Raw genomic sequence first — 23,010 nt, 5'->3', positions numbered from 1 at the left:
CAACACATTGAGTAAACACAAATGTATTTTCTTTCAATTCTCATGAATATAAACCTGGTAAGAGAGGATGAGACTTGTATAGGGATAGGCCTTTCTCTGTTTGACTGTTTTTAAAATTGCCTGTGAATATCATAGTAAAGATAATTAACAAACATGTAAGCCCTCTGGTGACTTAATCATAAATGATGTCACAAAAACCTTGATGCAAAACCTAACCTTGTTAATTCACTGTGGCACATTGTGGCAAAGTGGTTAATAGTGTATAGGTGCAGGTGATTAAAGAACAGACAGACAATTGTAATCCAGGTGAAAAGGTTTGTTTTTATTAGTTGTTTTTGTCCAATGCCTGACGGCAAAACAAACAGGAAACAGTAATGATAAGTAATACAGCAGCGTGTATTACTGACATTTATAATCCCCCAAGCTGGGCCTGAATTAATAGTCCCATTCTTGTAGCCCCACATTAAACACAAAACACATACACAAGTCTGGTTAGTGCGTGAATTAGTGATTGTGGTGCAATACAGTTTTACAGTGGTACAGATGAAGTGCTCTTCCGGGTTTGTGCAGGCCTCTGGTGACAGCTCCGGATCGTGTTAGCCGTCTAGTGAATACACTCAACAATAGACAGAACAAACAAACACTCATGATCATTTCACCAACAGTACAGGTCCTTCCAGGTCAATGACACAACCAAAACGAAGGAACAGATAACATCGCTTCGACCCCTATTTATACCGTCACTCATGACCCCTTGGTAAACGATTGCAGCTGCTTTTTATGATCTGCAGCTGTCACATCATTTCCCCTCCGGGTCAATGAGTTAGTGTACTGAAGCTCCGTCTCTTTTCTACATGACCAACTTCCTTTTAACCCTCAGAACGAAGTGTCAGGTCAAGTAGTCCAGAGTACTCTGTTCCTGTTACTTAGCGCCCTCACAGGTCGAGAGGGAGATTTACCACCAAGAATCATTGTCTTTATGTCACACATCTATTATTATGTTTCCCAAAACCAGTTTGGAATAAATATGTTATCAAATAACAGTAGCACCCATATTTAATAATGGCAGAGTCTGAAATAGTTTGCAAATTTACAGAAAATCTTAAAACAATATAATAACCAAATAATACAAATCATAACTTGACCAAGTTATACACACAAACATTACAATTATATGCCCCCTCATCCTGTGGAGATACTCTATAGGTTTTTTTTAAATTAACTAGAATCTTGAATTTTAGGATTGTGCAAGTTCCTGAAATTCCTGAAGGTCTTTACATTGAATTAAATGATAACTGTATATATTGTGCGTAGTCATTAAAAACACAAGGCTGTTGTAGAAGTCTTAATCAGGATCAGCTGATTGCAGTCTAGTATTCCAATGCATAAAAATGGTGTTGACAATCACTCTGAAAAATATGGTCATTTTTAAACATTACAAAAATGAACCTTTGAAAAAGGTTTACTGTGTGTTTTATAAGTTTTAATTCCATGCTACGAGGACTTGCTTTAGTCATTGTATGTCGTTAATGCGGGCTTGTATCAGACCAGGCCGTCATACAAAACCTTTGCCATGGCACGAGCTACCTTCACAACTTTCTTTTCCTTGGCTTCTGGGCCCATATTCGCCCGGGATACTTTCACCCAGTACTGTTCAGTCCTGCTCAGGTAGTCTCCATACTCCTCTCCAGGCTTAACAGGAGGGTGATCATTCTCTAGAAAATAAAAAGGAAACATTCTGTAACTGGTATGGTCCATGGCAGATATTAGGAATATTTATTCTGTTTTTGGCACACATGCAAAAAAAAAAACCAGTGCAAACTTAAGCTATGACTTATTCCATTTGATGATTGTTTTCGGTCTGCATGTTTACCATTAAGTTCCATCTGTCGTTATGGCATTTCTTTTTTTAGGTAGGCGTTTTAAGAAAATTGCCATAATTGCAGTGGTCATTTTCTAATAATAAATCTACATTTCCAAGTTTTTAACTCAGTTTCTGAAGTTTTGTTGTTTCCATTTTAATTCGTAATTCAAATTTTAAACTACATTGGTCTGCTTCTATTTGTTTGCCAATAGCAATCAGCACAACAAAAACACCATTGGGAAATACAAATGTAAAAACAATGCCCATAGTTGCAGATCACACAGTTTTTTAACAATAAGCAACTCATTCTTTCAGCATCGTCTTTTCTATGTCCTTACCAAAATTCAGCATATACCCCAATTCACTTTAAGCCACCCATGTAGTTAAGTGGAAAGCTGAATGTAACTGCGTAAGGAGAAGTGAAAAGTTGTGGTCATGCTTGTTACCTTCTCCTTCCTCACTTTCTTCCTCCGAGTCATCTGATTCATCCTCTTCATCATCCCCCCCCGTCGCTCCTTCATCAGACTCGTCGGACGATCCCTCCGAGTCAGACTCCTCCAGCCACTCCTGCGTTTCTGTAACAACAACAAACTTTCAGCCTGGAGTGCTGGCAACCTGCTGGATTACCAAGTCCAAGCAAACAGCTGCACATCTTAATACAGCTGCTCTGAAATTAAGAAACCAGTGGCTGGTTGCATTAAATATCATATATTACATTCAGACCCCCTAAGTATAACACTTCAGGGTATACAGTGCCTATAGTAAGTATTCACCCCCCTTGGACGTTTTCACAGTTTGTTGTTACAACCTGAAATCTTGATGCATTTAAATAGGATTTTTTTCCCTTTGATTTACACAACCTACTCAACACTTTCAATGTGTAAAACAATGGGGGGTGAAAAAACAAATCAATTAAAAATAAAAACCTGAAAAGTCTTCATTAGATAAGTATTCACCCCCTTTGCTATGATACTCCTAAATAAGCTCAGGTGCAACCAATTGCCTTCAGAATTCACACAATAGGTTAAAGTGGTTCACATGATTTCAGATTAAATACACCTGTCTCTGTAAGGTCCCACAGTTGGGTAGTGTATTCAAAGCAAAGATACTACCATGAAGACCAAGGAGCTTTCAAAACATCTCTGGGATAAAGTTGTGGAAAGGCACAGATCAGGGGAGGGGTATAAAAAGATTTCAAAGGCACTGAATATCCCTTGGAGAACAGTCAAGTTGATGATTAAGAAGTGGAAGGTATACGGCACCATCCAGAATTTGCTTAGAGCAGGCCATCCTCCCAAACTGAGCAGCCGGATAAGAAGGGCATTGGTCAGAGAAGCCGGCAAGAGGCTAATGACAACTCCGAAAGACAGCGTTCCACGGCCGAGATGGAAGAAACTGTCCATGTGTCAACAATAGCTCAGGTACTCCACAAATCTGGCCTGTATGGAAGAGTGGCAAGAAGGAAGCCATTTCTGAAAAAAGCCCATGTAAAATCCCGCTTGCAAAAAGGCATGTGGGAGGCATGTGAAAAGATGTGGCAAAAGATTCTGTGGTCCGATGAAACAAAAATTGAAAAATTGAACTATTTGGCCTAAATGCAAAATGTTATGTCTGGTGCAAACCCAACACAGCATATCACCCAGGTAACACCATCCCTACTGTGAAGCATGGTGATGGCAGCATCGTGCTATGGGGATGCTTTTCATCGGCAGGGACTGAGAAGCTTGTCAGGGTAGAGAGCAAAATGGATGGAGCTAAATACAGGCAAATCCTTGAGGAAAACCTGCTTCAGTCTGCAAAAGACCTAAGACTGGGATGGAGATTCACCTTTCAGCAGGACAATGACCCCAAGCACACAACCAAAGTGACACTGGAGTGGCTTAAAAACAAGAAAGTGAATGTCCTAGAGTGGCCCAGTCAAAGCCCGGACTTGAATCCGATTGAGAATCTGTGGCAAGACTTGAAGATTGCTGTCCACCAACGATCCCCATCCAACTTGACAGAGCTTGAACAATTTTGCCAAGAAGACTGGGCGAATATTGCACGATCCAGATGTGCAAACCTGGTAGAGGAGTATTAACTGTTGTTCCACAATAAAAATTCTCTTGCCTCTTCAAAGTGTTGAGTAGGTTGTGTAAATCAAAGGAAAAAAAAAATCCCATTTAAATACATCAAGATTTCAGGTTGTAACACAACAAACTGTGAAAATGTCCAAGGGGGTGAATATTTATTATAGGCACTGTAGTTTCCCTTATCCAAAGTATTGCCTTAAGTGAGCAAGAAAGACTCAAGAAATAAGGGAAAATGTGTTACGCAACTAATCTTTTTTTGTAAAGTTCATAAAAAATTCAAAAAAGCAGCAGCAGGATTAATACAGTTTTTTTTTTTAGATTTGCTGTTCAGTTCCTTATAATAGACTCAATGTGTGCTTAATAAAGAATCTACACAGGCAGTAAAAAAAAAAAAACCACTGCCTGAATGTATCAATTCTGCATACACGCACACCTGTTTAAAGATGGGTTCATTCCTCATTTCTGTTGGTACAGGTTAGCAGAATAGTATGTGCCTGAATTACTTGTATGCTGGCAAGATAGTTTACTTTGTATTTTATTTGGGAGGCAAGCCAGAAGGCTGCTGCAGTAATCTAACCTTCAGGTGCTAAAAGTATCTGCAATAGAAAGGGTTAAATATGGAAAGTGGGCAGGGTATATGTATTGCTTGAAAACTGTTTTAAGCTCAGAGAACATCCTAAATGACATTTTTAAATTTTACCAAACATTTTACTGAAAATGTACCGTTTTAGGAGGATCTTGCATTGATTTTGGTCGTTCATATTATCTAGATGCATTGTAAACCACTGTAATTGAATTCTATATTATGTGAAACAATCTAAATAAAAACAAAGTAATGTATGAAGATGTCTTTAAATACCGTGCCAAGTCAACTTTTGCATTGAAAATGTATGACTTTAAAATGGTAAATGATGGATTACATAGAAGGTTTGAACGTTTTATCAACTAAACACTGATTTTAAGATTTAGAGCAGGTTATACTGGGAACAGCAAACTGTGCCAGCAAGCAAATTTTGTGTGACAAAACTGAGTGCGCTGCTGAGTGAATATTTGTTTTTAAATGGCTCTCATTTGGGATGTTGTGTTGCTAAGCAGATGCAGAACTCTTCAATGGAGGCTTAAACATATATTTTTTTCCATACATTTTACGTTCCTAGAGTGCTGCGATTATTTCCCTCATGAGGACAGCCGATACCAACCCGCTCTGGGGCTAGTGGGTTATTGGGCTCCCTCTTTCATGGAATAACTACAACACTGTGTACACCCCAGTACACATGACCTGGATACTCACTGGGATCCATCTCCACAAGAACCTTCCACTCATCCATCTTGTGCAGGTCGACACTGTAAAGGTCGTTGAGTGTGAACAGTCGGTCTCCCACCTCGAACATGCCCCCGTAGACATAGAGGACCCCGTGCTTCACAGTGGTCATGGCGTTGGAGCGAGGACAAGGCTCCACCATGGCAACTTCAGCTCCACCCGCCTCGCTCCCCTCCTCCTCCTCCTCGCTCTCCAAGTCTGATACGCCCCCCTGGGCGCTGGGTGGTGAGATGACCTGCTTGATGGTCATGACAGTCCCATCCTCTCCCACAATCTCCTTCACAATCTCCACCGGCTCCTGGAGTGCCTCCGTCTCCACGCCCGGCTCTCCCCCAGCACCCTCCTCCTCGGCCTTCTTGTCTCTCCGACGCTTTTTCTTCTCCGTCTTGGGACCCTTTAAGAATAGATGTAGAGAGTCTGTTAGTCTGAAGACCTGCCTGCTCATGTAGGCTTATAAGCCAACCACTGCTCATTGCTCATTACTTCACATTATTTTGGAGGCAAGATTTGTTTTCTTACCAAAAACAGTTTTAGTAGAGGATTCAAATACATGCTGGATGAACATGGGTTTTTATATTCTTTTAAAATTCAAACAAATATTAAAATGTTCTTTTTGAATTGAATACGTACCATATGATAACAAAAAAATAAAAATAAAACTACACACACACATTACGTATATATATATATATATATATATATATATATATATATATATATATATATAATGTAAAAAATATCTTAAATAAATAGACTTAAGCTGATAAAAGCCCACCACAGGTTTCATCACAACTGGCTGAGCAGTTCTCAAGACACTTAAACAAATGTGTCGCATACACATCTCCACAGTGTTACCATGGCTATTTAATGAATAACAAATATGGTAATATGAAGTGTTTTTTTTTTTTTTTTGTTTTTTTTTTAAATCGTTTCCCCATCCAGCCAGACAAGCACACAATGTTACAGTAACCCTGCTGAGAAACTGAGGGATACCTTGAGCTGCCCTGTGAACCAGCGGTTCTTGCCCATGTCGTAGAAGTACATGTCATTGTAGAAGTCTCCCTCCAGCGACTCGTCATCCTCCTCGTCGTACACCCCTCCGAACAGCACCGTGCGGTTGTTGGGGCCGACGGCCAGGGAGAATCCTGAGCGGGGGGTGGGCCTCACTCCCGCTGAATTCATTCGGCTCCATGCCCACTTATCTGAGAGGAGAGACGTGAACACTGTGACAATCCCAACCCCTCTGCATACCAACAGCCTGCTGTTGACCACTCTTCTGCAACACAGGCATTAAAAAATACAGTGTAGTATATTACATTATATAATTAGGCGATATCAAAAACTGGCATGTGCTGTGCTTCCTCTCCAAGTTTTACTTCAACTAAATCATTAATTCAGCCTGACGACAGGATGCTGTCAATAAGACCCTGACTTGAACTGTGCCGTGCCATGTCATTATAGGGTAACAGTAACTTGAATCACACCATGTCAAATAATGAAAGATTAAGGGGTTGTATTGTAATTGTTTGGTAGTTTCCCCGATTGGGAAGGTTATAATTTATTGTTATACATAAACAGTTCTGGATATGCTAAAGCAAAAAGTGAATCATGGATTTTATTGCATATGAATAATCCCAGCCTCTACCTTTATAAACATCAATTTGAAACTCAGCATTAACCAATATCTTGAAGTGGAAATAACACAAAATAAAGCTTGCATTACAATAATGTAATATATTCTTTCACATATGACATGAAACCCCCTTCTAATTAGTTTGTTTTAATGAGATTTCAAGGTGATTTAAAATATAATTGGGTATAGAGAAAACATGTGCTATATTGTGTCTAACAGTTGGAGACAGCGCTCCAGTCAAGGTTTTGTTACTCTCTAATTTTAACAAAGAATAAAATGTATTTTCAGGGGGTAAAATGCAACATTACCTTGAAGTCATGAGTAATCTCGATAAATACTGTACAATCCTTAATGGTAATGGGGTAGGCATTAAAAAAGAGCCTTCCAGTTTAACTGCAATGCTACTACTACTGTACAAAAACTTCAGACACAACAGCTATTGTTATTCACTTTATTTACCACAGCCAATATGACTTTGAAGGTAAGCACAGAAACAGAACATATATATGAAGATAAGCACAGAAAATTCTTAAACTTAGTGAACATGTTAAAACTTCAATATAAAGCCACACAGACAAATAAAATAAGGAAATGCATTAACAAGTTATAAAACAGTTAGTTTAATATTATAGGCACCTTTTTTAGCGGTTGCCTCTGACGGTGGTTCCAGCTGGATTTATAGCTGGACTGGGGTGTTTCTGTTTCAACCTTCGAATTTTTCTTATTCTTACTGTGACTGGCTGCAAATACAACAGGGCTAGCTGGAGATTGGAAGATGTTTGTTGGGTTGTTTTTCCCTGTGTGCAGTTTCCAGTAACTGAAGACATTGTATTCTGGGAGATGTAGTTGTTAGTGGAGGTTTTAGAGGAGGCGGGAGGGGACGCAGACAAGCTGTGCAGCAAAATTGTTATGCATATTTTTTAAGGCTGAGGCGATGCATCGATTTGTTGATGTATTCTATCATTTGACAACTATCAATAGTCAAGCCTGTGCATCGTTTTTTATGTAAAGGGTTTAAGCAAAGGAAAGATTTTTTTTATTAAATTTGGATTTTTTGCATTAAGAGCAGAGCTTCTCTGCCTCACTGAATCTGCAGGAGCTCACCTTCTCCCCTCTACCCCGCCCCCTGTGAGTGTTTACTGATGGGCTTGCATCTATGCAGGAGTCTTTGAAGTAACACAGCAAGTTAAGAGCGCTGTGTTATAATTAAATACTGTATCGAGCGAGCTACAAATACAATGCCTTCCGATGTTTGGCAATTATTTTCGAAATACAGACAGTAAAGAAAGTGATGTTTGGGATACTCCGGTAACACAACTAATCTGCGTGACCATTTAATGAGATGGCACCCTACAAAACTTCAAACAAAACCTGCATTTATTCACCTGAACTACCTCGGAGTAAAAACAAAGAACAACTACCAAGATTTTCCAAAAGTTGTATCTTTGGTCAGAAGTATTAAGCATCCTGGCAATGTCAGTCCCTAGTGAGCAGGTATTCAGTAATGCTGGGCAGATTGTAATCAAGTGCCAGTCATTGCTTAAAATCAAAACAAAATGTGGACACTATCATGTTCCTTAACACAATGAAAACGCACGTCTAAGTTTTACATCAATAGGGCACATACATAATGTTATTTACATTTTAAATAGTGAGCAGATAAGTTTGTTGATTGTTTGAGTAATACTGTTCCTTGGGATAGGAAAACACTGAGCTCAAATCATGTGATTTCATAAAAACACCAGGTGCTCAGTGCTTGGTATGTGAGTTGAGTTTAAATTGCCAAAATGAGTTGATTAAGAATCTGTATAACTAGCCAATTAACGCAAAAACAGCAAAAGATACGACCATGGCCTGCTTAAGTAATGAAGATCGCCTGGGTGCTATCGGCATGATTGAAGGCGGCCTGTCTGTGAGAGAAGCTGCCCGGGGAATGAGATGTTCTGCTTCAACAAATCAGCAGACTAGTCCACAGAGACCAGGAAACCAGCTCTGTGAGGGACAGGCCATGTCCTGGAAGGCAGAGGGTCACCACACCATCACATCCGACTGATCCATGGCCGTAATAGTTTTCAGACTGCAGTGGCTACAGCAAAAGAAATTCCAGGAAGAAATAATCCACGCATCACCAGAACTGTAGCTCGCTGTTTGCATGAAAATGATTTGCGTGCTCAGAAGCTGTTCAGGGGTAACATGCTGACAGCTGAGAGACGAAATCGGCGTCCTCTGTGGGCCAGAGAACATCTGAGGTGGTGGCAGAGAGAGTGGTGGAATGTTTTATTCACCGATGAATGCCGTTTTGCTCTTGACAGACCTGACGGAAGACAACATGTGTGGAGATGTCGTGGTGAGCGTTATGCTGACTGTTGTGTTGTTCAAGCGAACAGTGGAAGTGTGATGATGTGGGAAGGAATCTCCTTTAACACAAGAACACCTTTGGTGCAGATTGAGGGGAACCTTACTGCTCAGCGATACATTGACGAAGTCCTTGAGGCAACAGTTTTTACGTTCCTGCAAGCCAATTCAGAAGTGTCGATTTTCTAGCAGGACAATGCAAGACCACACAGTGCTAGGATTACAATTGCACGACTTCAAGAAAACAATGTCGAGGTCTTGCCGTGGCCAGATTTTTCTCCTGAACTGAGTCCAATAGAACACCTGTGGGACCAAATCGCCAGTGCCATCCACAGGAGAGAACTGCGACCAGCCAACCTTCACCAGCTGGCTGCAGCTGCACAGGAAGAGTGGAGGAAAACATCCCACAACAGTCTATCCAGAGGCTGATCAGGTCTATGCGTCAGTGCTGCCAGGATTATGTTAATGCTCAGGGAGGTCAAATTGTATTGTTTTCATTTTGACAGTGTGTCACGTTTCATACTGAAAACTTATCATGATTCTTTGATCTGTATTTTTGTTCACATTTACTGTGATTCTGTTTGATATCTATGTTTAAAATATTTGAGTAAATCCATTAAACCTGAGTGTTGCGTTTCTTTTGTGCATCAATATATAAGCCATGGACAACACTCTTGTTACTAAACTGCTGTGGAAAATGATAACTTGTTTTAAATTTATTTTTTTGATTGGTTGTTACTCTGACTTGTTATGGATTTAAACAACTTTTTTTTTTTTTGATTTTGCTTTGACCCCCAACTGGTACAAACAAATAAGATAAAAAATATAATATAATATATTTTGTAATTACTATATGCATAAACAGATGTAATCAATTTAATATGCATAATAGCTTTTAAAGCGTTACTAGCAATGTTACACAGTAATACACAGCTCCACATGTATTACTGTGGGATTTTTTACCCTTTCATAGTGTCGATAAATCAATGCATCTGCTTTTTTGGAGAATGATATATCGATAGTTAAAAATTAGGCATCGCTCCAGCCTTGGTATTTTTTTAATGCGTAAAAGTGGCAGGTACGCAGCTTATCTGGACCTCTGGTTGGAGGTATAAAATGAACACATCAACACATACATTAAATCACAGACGCACCGGAGGGGATTTCTTTTAATTAATTTTTTTCACGACAGACCCAATCCAACATTAAAGCAGTGAAGTGGTTTGGTATATCATTTCCCTGGAAGTCTGTCACAGTAACCCGATCACCAAGCGACAGTTTTATTGAATCCAACACAATGAAATCAATTAAAACATCTTGGTGCTTGTGCATTTAGTGCTCATGAAAAGTGAGAGACAATGGCACTGGATACAATCAGGCACTGTGTTGACAGATGCCCTGCACAAGAGCTTTCCCTTCCAGCTCTGCAAGGCCCTTTGCCTGCCCTCCAGTCCCAAGACTCTGTTTGCAATTCATTTCTAACCTCTACTGGTTTGAACCCAGGATTGAATTACTATGGTATAGTGTTGTCGACTGTGACCCAGGAATCATATTTTTCAATATAAAACTGAACATACTGCAGCTTTAAACATGTCATATTGTGCTACCAGCAAGCTAGTTTTGCTTAAGTATGGCTGTAGATTCTGGCATTTGCAAAATACAATGCCTTCATTAAAATATTACATTGTTGTCTGGGAACAGAGAAGTTTATGTTCAAATGTCAAAAACTATAGCAATTAGTTGCTTAGCACTGGATTTAGTAAGAGGATTTCATTCATGAATTTGTCAGCTATACCATTAAAGATAATAAGCTGCTTTTTTTAAACTAATTGATATTTTGGAATTCTGCAACATTGTAAATCTATCAGCCATATTCAGAAGCGCTTGAGTGTTAGTGATCACTTAAGTTTGCTTTCTCAATATGAGCAACCATTACCTTAGCATACTTAAAGTGCTTTATCTTATTACAGACTCAAATGCACTTAAGTTAATAACATGGATGATGCAGAAATGGAAACAAAAGTCTGGATACACCAATATGCCAGTACAGTATCCACAGTGGTGGAACAGAACATTTGAAATATTGCCAAAAGGGGTTGTGGTGTTGACATTGTTCTGGAGAGATACGTTTGTCAATGATTGCTGCCTCTGCTGCCAAGTCTGTTCTCCAGAGTGAGTCAGAAACTGTACCCTGTGAAACATCAGCAATTTGTGCCGTCACGGATAGGAATAGGAGCGGAAACTATCAGCAATAACCCTAACCCTCAATCAAAGTCTGTCACATCTACAGTGAGATGTTTCCAGGGTCGGACGATAAAGAAATGTTCAGTACAGTAAATAAATCGAGACACAAGAAATGACAGATAATATTGCGATATTCAGTTATCGTTCCAACCCCAGGTTCAAATTTAAAAATATTACATGCATCGAACGACGTTCCACTCGCATAACAAATTAAAAACCAGTCATGTGAAGGACAGACCTTTTACACTAAACAGTGTGCTACATGTGGCAGCAGCTGTGTTATCAGCAGTCCTTGCAAGCTGGGTTAGACTACAACAGTAATACCACCATACCTTCAACAATGTAAAGGTATGGTGTCATTCTTTAAACTAAGCTCACAGAATAATTCTGCAGAATTTGAAAAATTCCTATTTAAAATCCAGAGGCCAACACTTTGACACAAGACTTCTAAAGATGAGAGCCAAAAACGATGTAATCATTGCACTGCCACTTTGCAAGTCCATGCCCCTCAATACTCCTCCTCATCCAAGGAATAAGTGGTTTTTCATAACAGTAATACTGCGTTTCACTCAATCTAAGTATACTTGATCATTATCATCGCTTTACAGTAGCAATCCAGCTTTGCTTAGAGCTCTATTCTGATAAATGGTACTGTATCTCAAGTCTTGGTGATCCGCGAATAAATGTAACATTACGGAACCGTCAAGCTTCAGGTGCTGTCAAAATATTGACAGAAGAAAATGTTATTTGCAAGAAACTGACAGAGAATTCACAAAACACCCTGCCAATGCATAAGGCTTCATATTAGTGAATGTATTAGTATTGATCTCAATAAGTATATACAGAACTGAACTGTACCTTTTCCCTCTTTGCCTTCGTTTTTCAGCAGGAACATGTCTGTATGGTGAGAACCTTTGTCCACATCCTTTTTCACTTTCTAGTCAAAACAAAAAGATAAAGGTAAAATTATTGTGCGCATGGTAAACTTGCAGTGCTGGGTTTCTGTGTATTTGAGTGTTTTATAGTTGGATCTGTGTATAGATTCTGCCTTATCTAGAACACAGGACTTAATGTTCTACCACATTGTTACCTATCCCAAGAAGACAGCCGAGGCTTTGTCATGAATACAAAGGCATGGCTATGGTGACACAAAATGAAGTCTATTTTATTTTTTTGTCTAACATATTTTTTGCAACTATACAAATACTGACTGGGAAAAATATATGTTTACTGTAACTTGACTACATTCTGTTCCCCACCAGAATCAATAATGAATAAGGATTCCTTTTTATGAAACACTGAAACAAAAATCTTAATTTAAAATCAAGAATCATAATTTACAGTTCCTTTCTAGTACTGTATCTGTATTTGAAAAATGTTTGTGCAAAATGAAAAATTTTACAACACAAAAAAAATACAGAAGTTGAATATAAAGAAAACTACACATACTAAACCAAGTCTACTTTTTATTTTTATTGAAGAATGTTAAGACATTAGATTTACAGCCTAACTAATGAAGCTAAGAATAATTCAGGAGCAGCAGAAACAGCACAACGTTATGTACCTCACAAATGAGACACTAGAGGCCCCAGTGTAAGGAATGATTGTGATGGATTTTAAAGTGACATGCTCCGGGATGCATGGTACTTCATTCAAGAAAGAAAAGCCCTGCTGGGAAGCTTTGCATTTCACATACCCACCAGGCTAATATGACAGCTCAGCAGAACTGACCTTTACCAATCACCTTAAAACTCAAAAATTATAATCATACCAGTGTATTGTTCTAAGCAGCGTTCTGCTGTGGCGGAACAAACAAAGACAAACACAGACAGATGCATGAATTATACATTTGTGTGTTCGAGTGGACATAAACATATTTGTAATTATTCCCCGGGCAAGATTGAAGCAAGGACATTACACAAAAAAATAAACATAATGTTTGAGTAACTTGCATAAAACAGAATCATTCTTAATTAAATTCTCTTTTTTGGAACAAAGTTGTAAAACACTGATTGTCAGTAAACCAAATCCTCTACTGACTCCTAATCCTTGTGCCCACAAGGAATCCATTCAGGTTATTACTTCAACCTGTTACTCGTTCAAAGTAGTCTGATGATGCACACAGAACAATGAATGCAAAATCATCTAAAATCTCCACCGCTGTGTGTGTTGTTTAATACCCAAGACTGAATTGCTCCCAACAGTTGGGAAATTCTGCAAAAAGACAGAGAATGCTCTTCTGAAAAGGGATCAACTTGCATTTCAAACACTTTATGAAAAGGCAATAGATATTTAAGCCATCATTACAGACAGACAGTTCGCAATTTGTATTATTACTTGCCCTTTATTTGCAATAATGCTCTTGTTTTTCATATCTGCTCCGATAACTGGCTGGCACAGGATCAGCTGATCAATCAAACAAAAAAGTCTAGATGCCAAAAACTGTTCAGGCTGATACCAAGTCTAACAGATGCTGGTAGAATGTAGGATTGCTGGCAATCATTCAAATTAGATTTTGAAAGAAGTCTGGCTGTTTTTTCCCCGCAGTACAGTACTTTGATTTTGCCTGCCTCTCTTACTGCTCAGGTATATAAATAATTCACCTGCCGTCTTGACGGCAGACATGGGCCTAGGCTGCCGCCACTAATGCCCTCCCAATCACCCTCCATCAGTCACTCTGCAATCTCCCGCCTAGGCCTCCAGTTGCCAAGCAACAGCAGTCTCCTTGCTGGCTGGGTCGTCATGGCTGCAGCCTCGGTAGGGCACAAGGAAATGTTGTTTACTGGTAAATGACAGCATCTGGCTCCAAAAGTATCAAAACTCATGGAGCATGCCATGGATCTTACTGCACACAGCCTTTCAACCAAGATATCAAATATAAATTACATTATAAATTGTTGACCTGCAAGTCAGCAGCATACAGATCACACACAATTACCGTACGCAGGATGAGCAGATACACAGCAAGATTCAATTAATTTAAAAAAAAAAAAAATTCAATCAAATCTGGCAGGAAATAATTTGGATGAAGGGTTCTTGATGCGAGAGCAAAGCAGCTGATCTTATGCTCAGTGGATGCAGGGTGCACAGTCATGAGACAAACTATGCAGATTAAAACATTTGTCCCTAAATCTGCTCTAACATGGACTTCCTCATGATGTTTTCTTTGCTGTATCCATTGATGTTAAAAAGTAGATCAATAAATCATTCTAAGGGACAACAGGTGCAAGATGTAGAGTTAAAGTGGGAAGGTATACAGATCTTCCGCTGCTTAGATCAGTAGGACCGGGAGCAAATGGTACAGCATCATCAATGCAATAGAACCAGTGGTGCAATCGGCACCCTAATTTCGTATTCGATTATCGTATATGCATTTATCAACTATAATTGATGCACTGACGTTTTATTTTTCAAAATAAACAACACACATTAGTTTTTTTTTTGTTTGTTTTTTAACAGAAGATCCAATAACTAAAAACACTGCTGTGCATAATAGTTAAACAAAAAGGCACAACTTATATTCAAATGCATTTGTGTCAACGTGATTCTCCCGCAGTAAGCGATGGACGGTATAAACTCCAACAAAATCTTTATTAAGACACTCATTACACTAATAAAAAAGATGTATTAAAACCTAAGAATGTAATAAAAAGTAAAGCAATAAGTAAGGGTGGATATGTAAAAAGGCGGATAAATGAATCCTGTTTTAAATACCATTATACACAGCTGTAACAATTACTGTACTGTATTATTGTAATGGTTTGTGTGAATGAAGACAGACAAGACGGGGATTGCAGTTCTTGAATTCACGGTTTATTATTTACAGGTACTGTATTTATTTAGTCACTGTCAGCCATGACCCACACCTCCAAAACAATAAACCTGGCTGGTTACTGATGTCCCTCTTTTTAAGTCCTACTGGATTTAACACTGTCTTTGGCTCCTCTCTCTCAAAAACCCTTCTCCGTTTTTGCTGTTGCCGGCTCGAGCTCCCTTATTTGAATCTTTAAGACTCTGGAGTGTTCGTCTGCCCCGTGCTGCTTAACACTGCCTCCGCGTCCGAACAGCAAAACAAGTCCTTTTAGTTAGCACAGACTGCCGGGTCATTACACAGCTCCCCCCTAAGAGTCCCTCGTCCTGAGGGGACCAACAAAGTCCCGAAAACGATCCGGGAGTCTGTGCTGGCATCGGGGCCTTGGTAGTGCTGGTGGCCCTGGGAGAACTCGAACCTCCAAGCAATTGGGAAAAGGAGATTGTCAGGCAAAGGGGAGACAGGAGCTGCTGGGTCAGGTTCTGCCAGGTCCTGTCCTCTGTAGGGGGCCAGCCGGTCTCGGTGGAGGGCCACCTGTCATCCTCTGGGAGGTACTTGAACACAGTAGACCACCTACCCAATCCTCTTCAGGAACCCAAGCCAGTGGCCCCTCTTCCACTGGGGGCTGTAGACCCACACAAGCTCCCCATCTTCAAAATGTCTCCCAGTGCCCAGGTGTCATAGTCCCGCTTCTGCTGGGAACCTGCAGTCATCAGTTGGTCCCTGGCAAAAGCATGAGCTGTCTCCAGGTGATCCTGTAGCCTCCTGGAGAATTCAGGAACTGGGGGCACCCGGCGCTCATCCAAACTGTCAATCCAGCTGGAGTCCGGAGCTCACGTCCCAACACAGGCCAGCAGAACCAGAGGCAGATGAGTGTCCCAGTCGCGCTGGTGACTGGTGGTGCTGATCGCAAGTTGGACTGCGAGAGTACAGTTGAATCGCTGCACAAGACAATCACGCTGGGGGTGGTGGCATGGTGCGGGTCTTGAGGATGTTAAACACTCAGGACTCCAAATTGCAACCGTCACTGTGAAGCTCATGGGGGACCACAAACCGGCTAAAAAACCCCTCCAGTAGGGCACTGACCACAGTCTCAGCTTCTTGGTCGGGCAAGGGGTACGCCTCGGGCCACTTTATGAAGTTGTCCATGGCCACTAACATGAACCGGTTTCCTCTGTCCAACCGCGGGAATGGCCCCAGGATATTGACCCTGACCCTCTTCATGGGCCCGCCAACAGGGAGGAGAGCATGCGATCAGTCTGTGGGTCCCTTGCGGGTGGTGCAGCTGTCTGCACCGCCCCCAGTAGAACCTCTGCTGCAGCTGACGCATGGTCTTGGTGACCCCAAAGTGCCCGGTATATGGTGCTCCATGGTGCGCCCTCAGCACCGCTTCCTTCAGAGCTCAGGGGACCACCATGTGCCACCTTGCTTCCACTGGCGCTGCATGACTCTGTTTCCGAGTTTCAGTCCCTACCACTGGGACCACAGGACTATTGTGGCTGTGGAATGGGGCGCCACTTCCTCCCAGGGGGATCGTTCCTGGTCTTCCAACCACTGGAGGGGCTGGAGGTCCGGATCCTGGTCCTGCTGGTGCCGCCACTCCGCAGCATCAGTGGTTGTAAGCTCCCACCCCGGCCCTGCTCACCTCTGCTGCAGGGCCCCACTCCTCCTCCTGGCCCCTCAACTCCTTCTCTCGAGTCTCCCTCCTGGGGCAGTGACTACAGCCGTCTATACTGCAAGGCCGGCGGAACAGGGTGTCCGCATTGGGATGGTGAAGTTGAAGGGCTGGAGCCACGCAATCCAGTGGGCGACCTGTCCTCCCGGTGTTTATATACAGACATATTACATAACACGCAACCTTAAAAAACTGTAAAAACTGAAATAAACAAATATTTGAAAATAAATTTGTGCATATACAGGAATATCATATACATACAAAACTGTACAACTGAAACAATGTAAATAAATATCAAATTATTTTAAATTCTGCCTACATAACAAAGCACATACGCAACCGAAGCTATACGTTTATAAACAGACATAATATAATCTAAATGGCATGCATAAATAAACATTTGAACAGAATGGGCTTCATTTACAATCGTTGAAGTCTAAATGCTGGCACAAATCACACAGGTCCTGCGCTTTAAAAAAAATGCTGTGCACTTATCGCATACTGTCGTTAGGCATTTGGCACAGCTATCAACAGTAGCCCAGGCTTCTGGCTCCAAATGCTCCACGGGCATATACTAGTGCAATGAAAGCTTCTAATTCCTCCAAGGACATTGACCAGGAATCATGATGGTGTCCAGTCTGCTTCAGAGCCAGATTCGTCATTGTCCGTCTTTGCAGCATCAGAATCGATGTTTGGTATAATTTGCAATAATTCCAAACACTGCTTTGCTCTCCTGCGTTCTTCGGCGATCAATTTTCATTGTGTATTGGGGTAACAATGAATTTCTTAGAAAAACAAGTGACTTATAGTAACCAGACTGCAGACAGAGCCTGGCGCTGTGAGCTGTCAAGGCTGATTGATGGGCTATCAGGAGGCTCACTGAAACAATAGAAATGTCAACAGACCGCTCACTTGAGGAATGCAGACTGATATAATCAAACTTCAATACATGGCTGCAAGTCCCGACTGATAAATACAAATAATATGTTTTATATGTATTGGTCAATTTGACCGCTCCTGGTCAGAATAGGTATGAAAGTATTTTATCTCGCTAATTTTTGCAGCTACACGATTCTTTCTTTGTCAAGGTAATTAGTACATACATTTAGGGAAAGTCAGAAAAGCACAGCTCCGTATCTTACACACCCACAACAACTTAAATTTAAATTCCAAAAACGGTCAAAATGACCGCCTTGGTCGTTCTAGTGGTAAAGGTAAAATTAGGTCAGGAAACAGGCTTCTAGAATGGAGGAACATTTTCATTTTGCCATTTCTTTGCAGCTCTTGGGATCTGCTTTTAAATTATGTCACAAGCTCCATAAACGTCACAGTTACTCTACAATGCAATTTATCAAACTGTTCAGCAGCATTTGCCTAAACATTAAGGTTACATAAAGCTTCTGAAAAGTTAGTTATTCGGCAAATACAGAAAACAGGGGCTAAAAAACAAAGAAGATTTTGGTAACATCCCATCTGCCACTACTGTATACATATATTTAGTTTGAGTGTACTGTACAGTAGCATGTGCTTGATAGACCAGGAAGAACATTTAGACACCACAGTAATTTCAAACAAACAAAGCTCCCCTCATTCTGCAAGATGATCAAATCTCCATTCTTCCAAAAATCAGTTAACATATAGTTAACATTAAATGATCTTTATTATTACTGTGCAAAAACAGATAAAACCAACATTTCTAATACAAAAAGGCGTCAGCTGGAGATTTTTTTTACCAAAACGCTCTGAAGAAATACACACCTTAAAGCTGTTGGAGTTGGACACAAAAAAATAGAAACAATGATGAAGGAGATATCCTTTCACTGTTGATCTTCCCAGCTGTTTACTGACATGGAGACAATGGTAACCCAGCATTATGTATTAGTGTGGCCAATCCTGGCACACAAACAATCTTAAGTCTTAGAGGCAGCGAGTAGGTGGTTTATGTGTACAGTGGAAATCAACACAGGTCTTTCCGTCAGAATGCTTAAAAAAAAAAAAAAAAGCCTATAACAAGCAGATTATTTTTGAGTTACCCACAAAGAACCATAGTGTTTTCTGTTTATCACATATGTAATTAACCATTTACTTATATTGATAGCTTGAATTAGCCATTGCTGTGGGGTTCTGCATTCCAGTAAGCTGTTATTGTGACATTACTGCATACTTAAAAGTGGTATGGGATTATTAGTGTTGGGAATCACTGAATTAGTGAAAACTGTACTGAAGATTTTACCACTTTAGAGTATCCCCCGTAGATGATGATGCCCCCTTCTGGTGTGGTGGTCATCTGACAGCCAGAGCGAGGGGAGGGAGCGGTTCCGGAGGGGGCGATTCTGGCCCAGGTGAAGGTGTCCAGGTTAAAGGTGTAAACATCATTGTAATAAACATAATCCCTAGACACATTAAACAAATAAATAAGAAAAAAAGCGTTACACTCAAGACAGATGACAAAGTCTTTGAATAATTTAATCTCACTTCTCAGGTGGAAATTGCAACTTTTCAGTGCATCTGTCCTTTCTTCAGGAACAATGTTCTACTCAATATAAGGCTATGAACCTGCGAGGCCCTGATCATAGCAAGCCTCTTTGGAGGAGTCACTGGGGACTCAATGTATGCATTCCTTTTAAATACATATCTTTCAGAGGATCATAAATTAAAACAGACTCTTACCTTGTGCTCTCATGGAAACCTCCAAAGACAACCAGCTGTCTCTTACAAGCCACCATCCGATGCCCACTTCTCCCTGAAGGCCCTCCAGTGGCTCTGTCAAAAACATGAGCTTTTAATCAGTACAGACATCACTAAGACTGTGGCCCTGTCCTGTTAGTGTGGAAAGTTGGTTGCAGCATGGATTTTGACAAAGTGAAATCTCATCGGTATGAACAGCCAAAAAAAAGCGTGAGCCAAGAATTCCGGATTTCAATAAAACCCATTGGGTAGGCAATTCAACCACTGGAGCCTTACAGTCATATTCAGAAACAACCCTGTGCAAGCGTTCACTTCAGCGTGCCAAGTTCATAGTACAACTGAGTACAGGCTGCGTATGATATAGTAATGTGTCACGTGTAGCAATTGCCAAAGGCAGTGGGAGTCCAGTGCAATTAATCAGTAGTATAAATTGAGGTCAGTATGCGTGAATTAACACCACAAGGTTTATTTATTTTAGCCAAGAGTCATTTTTTCTTGTGTACTGCCAATGTTTTTGAATTAACAAAGGGTCGACCTAGGACGTCTCATGAGAAGTAAGACTTACACAAAAAGGTTTTAAGAATATTAAGATTTCCCCAGCAAAACTGTACTTCTGCAGTATTTGATACAAAACACACAGACACAACATAAAGCGCAACAACTTTTTCTCTAACTACAGGGCCACAAAATGTGAAATACTGTGTAAGCCAGAACCACCACAGGCATTTTCCAGAAATTATTTTAATTCTTCACTGTGTCCTTTGAAATGAAGCCCACTCTAAAGGGCATGGAAGTTGTCTAAAAAAATTATTTTAAAAACATGCCAGCCAGAGATCTTGCACTTGATCCTTCATGATCCCACAATCATCTGAAATGTCTTGGCTCACCATGTTCAATTTTGGTGCCAAAGAAAAAAAATGTAATACAATTTAACACTAGAAGCCCCGCGGCAGTCATTTTGGCGGTTTTTGGTTTTAAAATGTCATTTTCTCCAGTCTTGCAACACATATGGGGCTGTGTGTTCTTGTACCTTTCTGTCCTTATGTATTAAATATTCTCACAAAGCATGAACGCAGGAGTGCAGAAATAAAGGAGATATATTACGTTATACCTAAAAGCCCCGGGAGCAGTCACATTGATGGCCACACAGAAAACAATTGTATTTTGATTATACAGACTGGTAAATAACAATAATAAATTAGAATACCAGTCTGCAATGTGTTTAGCTGAGTGAATGACTGACAGTCTATTGTTTTCAATCAGCCTTTTGAAGGCTGGCGTCTGCTTGCCAGCTGCACTGCTTTGGTCAGTCAATTAGCGTCGGGACTAGTGAAAATAAATAGCAGAGACCGTAGTTTTACAATGCAACAAAATATGGAGTTGATGTTTTGGATCAGATGGTATGGAAGTATTCAGTGAAAGCTGGTTCCTGACAGTGGTCTGTTCAGGTGTTTTACAATGTATTGGACCTAGCAGCCATCAACTCCTGGGTACTTTACAAAGAATGCACGGAGAAGAATTTACCAAGGAGAGAATATATTTTACAGTTAGCACAGCAACTTCGCAAGAAGCATTTGGAACAGAGAGAAACTGCCAAGCGTGTACCTACAGCTGAAGCTGGCAACCCTGCTGAGAGCCGCAAGAGATGCCAATGCCAGGTTGGCAAGTGCAATAAAAATAAAACTTCGGACAGCTGTGCCCTGTGCAGAAAGGCGGCGTGGAGAAGCACATTACTCAAGGTAGAGGAATACCCTTTTGTCAAAAAAAAAACTTTTTTTTCAACTTCTTGTGCTGTGCACTTCTGTAAAATGTTTTTTTCTAAGTCTATTTATCTATGTTGTTCAGTTACTTTTGTTCATCTGATAATCATCTGATTGCTGTTGAAAAGTTAAAAATGTACTGCTATCGTTTCAGTTTTATAAATATGTATGTTGTAAACCGATGTCTGTTCAGATGTTTATTTACATTTTCTTGTTTTGATTTGTAAAATAAATGTTCATACATACATACATATATATATATATATATATATATATATATATATATATATATATATATATAAAATATATGGCGGCGATAGCGAACTGTTATCCTAAAGTCTTAAAGTAATGACTGCTTTAGGTACTGGATGACTTTAAGCTTTTTGAAAATTAAGTTGATGAGTTTCAAGAGCTTTAGAAGGCATTTACCAATGGATGAGGACTGCTCAAATCAGATCCATGAGGTTTATAATATATTCACTGATTTTCAATATTCATTTTTGATCCAGCGTCGTGCGCAGTAATTGTATTGCTTTTATCCCCCACAATAAGGATATTTGATTTTAGACTGAAAAGTTGACTCTTACAGGTACCTCTCAGAAAAAACATCTCAATTCTATCTCATCTAGATAATGTAATTTCATCAGCTGGGTCTGTAATGCGATGAGTGCAACCGACAATTTAGACAGGATAAAATAGGATAAGACTTTTTTCCCCCCCATGTCAGATAAATTTGATTTTCCAAGTTTAAAGACATGCTCTCAGTGGGTGGTCTGGGATCTTCAATAAAGCTAGAAAAAAAACTCCTACTTATATTAATCAGAAAACATCTTCTGGATAAAGCTAGCTGTAAAGTGTTTGTTTCTTTCCAGCACAGTATTGTATTCAGTCACCTGTCTGTAACAATGTCATCAGGTCTACATTGTCAGAACACTGGTTCCCAGAACACCTTTCATCAGCTGAGCTCTGATTGGACGGCCAGCAGGCTCTTTCACAGCAGGTCACCTGGCAGAGGCCAGATAGACGACCACACACATTCTGGCGACTTGACCCTTTTAGCATCAATTGAGTATTACTGTTAAACCAGTTAAAGGACAGCCCAGTTATGACCAAGTAAGAACCTGGCATATAAAGCCATGCAACTCTCCTTTCATATTATGTAAGTTGCAACAGGATCAGGCATACTGTACGTATTAGAGATGAGAAGATATGTGTTTAAAAAAAAAAAAAAAATCATGTTTGGTCACTGATATATAGATATAGATATAGCGATAGATAGCTAGATATATGAGAGAGAGAGAGAGAGAGAGAGAGAGAGAGAGAGAGAGAGAGAGAGAGAGAGAGAGAGAGAGAGAGAGAGAGAGAGAGAGAGAGAGAGAGAGAGAGAGAGAGAGAGAGAGAGAGAGAGAGAGAGAGAGAGAGAGAGAGAGAGAGAGAGAGAGAGAGAGAGAGAGAGAGAGAGAGATAAGGGGTGTACCAATAAGGATTTTCTGGGCCGATACCGATAATCAATGATGACCCAACCATATCGGCCGATACCAATCCGATACCGATATAATATTAAATAATAGTGCAAGTCATTTCAAA

General features: G+C 40.2%; 1 protein-coding gene across 1 annotated transcript in view; it reads right to left on the bottom strand.

Moving 5' to 3' along the window:
* Positions 1-301: 301 nt before the first annotated feature.
* LOC117424313 (kelch domain-containing protein 4-like) overlaps positions 302-23,010 on the bottom strand; it is a 44,617-nt gene continuing 21,908 nt past the window's right edge. The window contains exons 6-12 of the mRNA XM_058992561.1: positions 19,646-19,738; positions 19,209-19,368; positions 12,348-12,426; positions 6,251-6,459; positions 5,228-5,651; positions 2,311-2,439; positions 302-1,715 (exon numbers count right to left, since the gene is read on the bottom strand). Of these exons, the coding sequence (XP_058848544.1) occupies positions 1,543-1,715; positions 2,311-2,439; positions 5,228-5,651; positions 6,251-6,459; positions 12,348-12,426; positions 19,209-19,368; positions 19,646-19,738 (1,267 nt within the window). The 3' untranslated portion in view covers positions 302-1,542. The remainder of the gene's footprint in view (positions 1,716-2,310; positions 2,440-5,227; positions 5,652-6,250; positions 6,460-12,347; positions 12,427-19,208; positions 19,369-19,645; positions 19,739-23,010) is intronic.

The sequence above is a fragment of the Acipenser ruthenus genome, chromosome 19, assembly GCF_902713425.1.
Source record: "Acipenser ruthenus chromosome 19, fAciRut3.2 maternal haplotype, whole genome shotgun sequence".
Classification (NCBI taxonomy): Eukaryota; Metazoa; Chordata; class Actinopteri; order Acipenseriformes; family Acipenseridae; genus Acipenser; species Acipenser ruthenus.
The sequence above is the reverse complement of the archived record's forward strand: the minus strand, read 5'-3'. Positions and strand labels throughout refer to the sequence as shown.